The sequence below is a fragment of the Enhydra lutris genome, unplaced genomic scaffold, assembly GCF_002288905.1.
Source record: "Enhydra lutris kenyoni isolate GAN:26980312 unplaced genomic scaffold, ASM228890v2 scaffoldscaffold211, whole genome shotgun sequence".
NCBI classification, from domain to species: Eukaryota; Metazoa; Chordata; class Mammalia; order Carnivora; family Mustelidae; genus Enhydra; species Enhydra lutris.
The window spans coordinates 53,978-56,935 of NW_019154295.1; the positions used below are offsets into that span (position 1 = coordinate 53,978).

Here is a 2,958-nt window from a genome sequence, read left to right on the forward strand (position 1 = left end):
GTACCAATGTCAGGAATGTGGCACAGCTCAGTCCTTGCTTAACATTACAGAATTCATACTGGAGAGAAACCTTACCAATGTCAAGAATGTAGCAAGGCCTTTATACACAGCTCAAACCTTACTCAACATCACAGAATTCATACTGGAAAGAAACCTTACCAACGTCAAAAATGTTGTTAGGCATTAACAGGCACTTGGTCCTCACTTAACATCATAATATTCATACTAGATAGAAGGCTTACCAGTGTATAGAATGTAAGAACAGGGGTACCTGGGTGGCTCAGGCGGTTATGTGTCTCCCTTTGGCTCCAGTCATGATACCAGGGTCCCGGGATTGAGCTCTGTATCAGGCTCCCTGCTCAGCGGGCAGTGTGTTTCTCCCTCTCCCCCTGCCTGACCCTCCTCTCTACTTGTGCTCTCTTTCCATCTCTCTGTCAAATAAATAAATAAAATCTTGAAGAATGAAAGAAAAAGAGAATGTGTGCAAAATTGGTTAAAGAGTGCTCACCGATTCATGCCTACAAGAGAATTCATATTAGACAATAACATCACAAATATAACCAGTGTGGGAAGGCCTTTGTCCAGCAGTCACCACACTGCAGGGTGTCAAGTTAGTGGAACGTCTCATTCGACAAGTGTACTCTATCCTCGTGAGCCACCATCACTGCTTTCTTCCAATGCCTTCCTTCCCATGTCCCATAGAGAAGATTCCCCCTCCCCCAGAGCTTCCCTAAATCTGTTTTATTCAGAATGGCATATTCTGGACATAGACTTGGGACTCTGTAGCAATGTACCATGGCCCCACATTAAAGTATGTGCCCCACATCCTGCATTGTGGGTTGTTTTCATGTGTCTATGAGGTACACATGCACATATGACCATCCTATATGTGTCAGAGATACCCCATAAGAAAGAGAAATCTTTCCCAACTAGAGTGATCTGGTAGCCTAGGCAGAGACAAAAAATATTTATGATGAGGACTTAGCATGTAGGGTAGGACAACTGTGCTGAGTTTCCCAAGTGACTCCCTAGATGTAGAAAAATAACTTGTACTTGTTTTATGACCTACTTATCTCCAGATCTCCAGTTGTATTCACCCTCATTTTTTTTCTTCCCTACATAGGAACCACAGCCATTCTCTTTTGCCTGTGTTGTGGAGAGAGTGTCTTCAGAAGACGCTTAATTGAGATTAGACAGATGGAAAGCCAATGGGTATTAAGACATATAGCACGGGGATGTGGGAATTGAATCTAAGTAAAATATGAGGAAGGTACCATCCTTCAAGAGAAAGATAAGATCTATTAAAAGGAAATGTGAAGAACTCTTTCCCATGTGCGGAGAGACTTGGAGGTGGCTCCCTTTAGTCACTGCAAAGGCACAGGCAGCTCTTGCTGGTGTCAATTGATGAATACATGTCATGGGGAGAAGAGATGGCTAATGTGGGTTTCTCAGGAGTAGGGAAGGTTTGCTTTTTCCTGATGATATGATTGACCTGCTGTGTCTTCCTGAGGATTAATGCTGTTGGATGTCAGCGATGACTGTACTATCCCTGCCTAGATCCATGACAAGGGATGGAGGAGGGTGTTTGATGATGCAGTCATGTGGGCAGCTTTAAGATGTCACATGATGGAATAAATGTTTGAGATGAAGAAGCCTTCTGGACAGGGCAATAGGCTGGATCAGCTGGGTATGTGCTGTGCTTGCTCCCTCATTTCCCAGGTAGGTAATCCCAGTCAAGGTCAGATCCAGTGTGGTTGGGAGAGCCTTCAGAGAAGCTGCTTCAGTGCTGTTCCGGACCTTCCTCCCTTTCTTCAGTGCCATCGTGAGTGTAGTTCTAGCAGGGAGGCTGCTTACCCCTCTCTCTGCCTGCTGTGCCTGCTGCTCTGCATACTTGTAATCTCTCTCTCTCTCTCTCTCTCTGTGTGTGTGTCAAATAAATAAACAAAATCTTAAAAATAAACAAAAAGACAAAAAGACTTGCCTACCTGGAACAGACACATGAAAAAATGTTCATCATCATTAGCCATCAGGGAGATTCAAATCAAAACCACATTGGGATACCACCTTACACCAGCTAGAATGGCCAAAATTAACAAAACAGGAAACACCAAGTATTAGGATGTGGAGAAAGGGGAACCCTCTTACACTGTTGGTGGGAATGCAAGTTGGTGCAGCCACATTGGAAAACAGTGTGGAGATTCCTTGAGAAATTAAAAATAGAGCTTCCCTATGACCCTGCCTGCAATTGCACTCTTGGGTATTTACCCCAAAGATACAGATGTAGTGAAAAGAAGGGCCATCTTTACCCCAATGTTCATAGCAGTCATGGCTACAGTCACCAATGTGAGCAAAGAGCCAAGATGCCCTTCAACACAGGAATGGATAAAAAAGATGTGGTCCATATATACAATGGAGTATGACTCCATCAGAAAGGATGGATAACCAACTTTTGTATCAACATGGTCAGGATGGAGCAGATTATGCTGAGTGAACTGAGTCAAGCAGAGTCAATTATACGATTTCACTTATTTGTGGAGCATAAGGAATAACATGGAGGACATTGGGTGATGTAGAGGAGAAGTGAGTTTGGGGAAATCAGATGGGGAGATGAAGCATGAGAGACTGTGGACTCTGAGAAACAAACTGAGGGTTTTGGAGGGGAGGGTTGGGGGGTTTGGTGAGCCTGGTGGTCGGTATAAAGGAGGGCACGAATTGCATGGAGCACAGGGTGTGGTGCATAAACAATGAATCTTGGAACACTGAAAAAATAAAATAAATTATGAAAAGAAAAAAAAAAGTTGACTACCTGGAGGGAGAAACCATTCTTTGATAAATATTTCATCTTTCCTTTCTCCTGTGAATAAAATCCCCTCTTTGGAAATTCTAAATCCTACCTCCTCCTCAAGTCACTGTGACACAGAAGCCTCACCTTCTCTTTGAGCCTCATGTCTTTCTTGT

The 2,958-nt window shown here is 43.5% G+C and overlaps 1 protein-coding gene across 1 annotated transcript in view; it reads left to right on the forward strand.

Annotated features, from left to right (window-relative positions):
* Window positions 1-2,958, forward strand: part of LOC111140169 (zinc finger protein 85-like) — a 19,814-nt gene that overhangs the window by 16,575 nt on the left and 281 nt on the right. Inside the window, 1 exon segment of the mRNA XM_022492513.1 lies at window positions 1-175. This exon segment is cut by the window's left edge and continues 1,475 nt beyond it. Within this exon segment, the coding sequence (XP_022348221.1) occupies window positions 1-175 (175 nt within the window).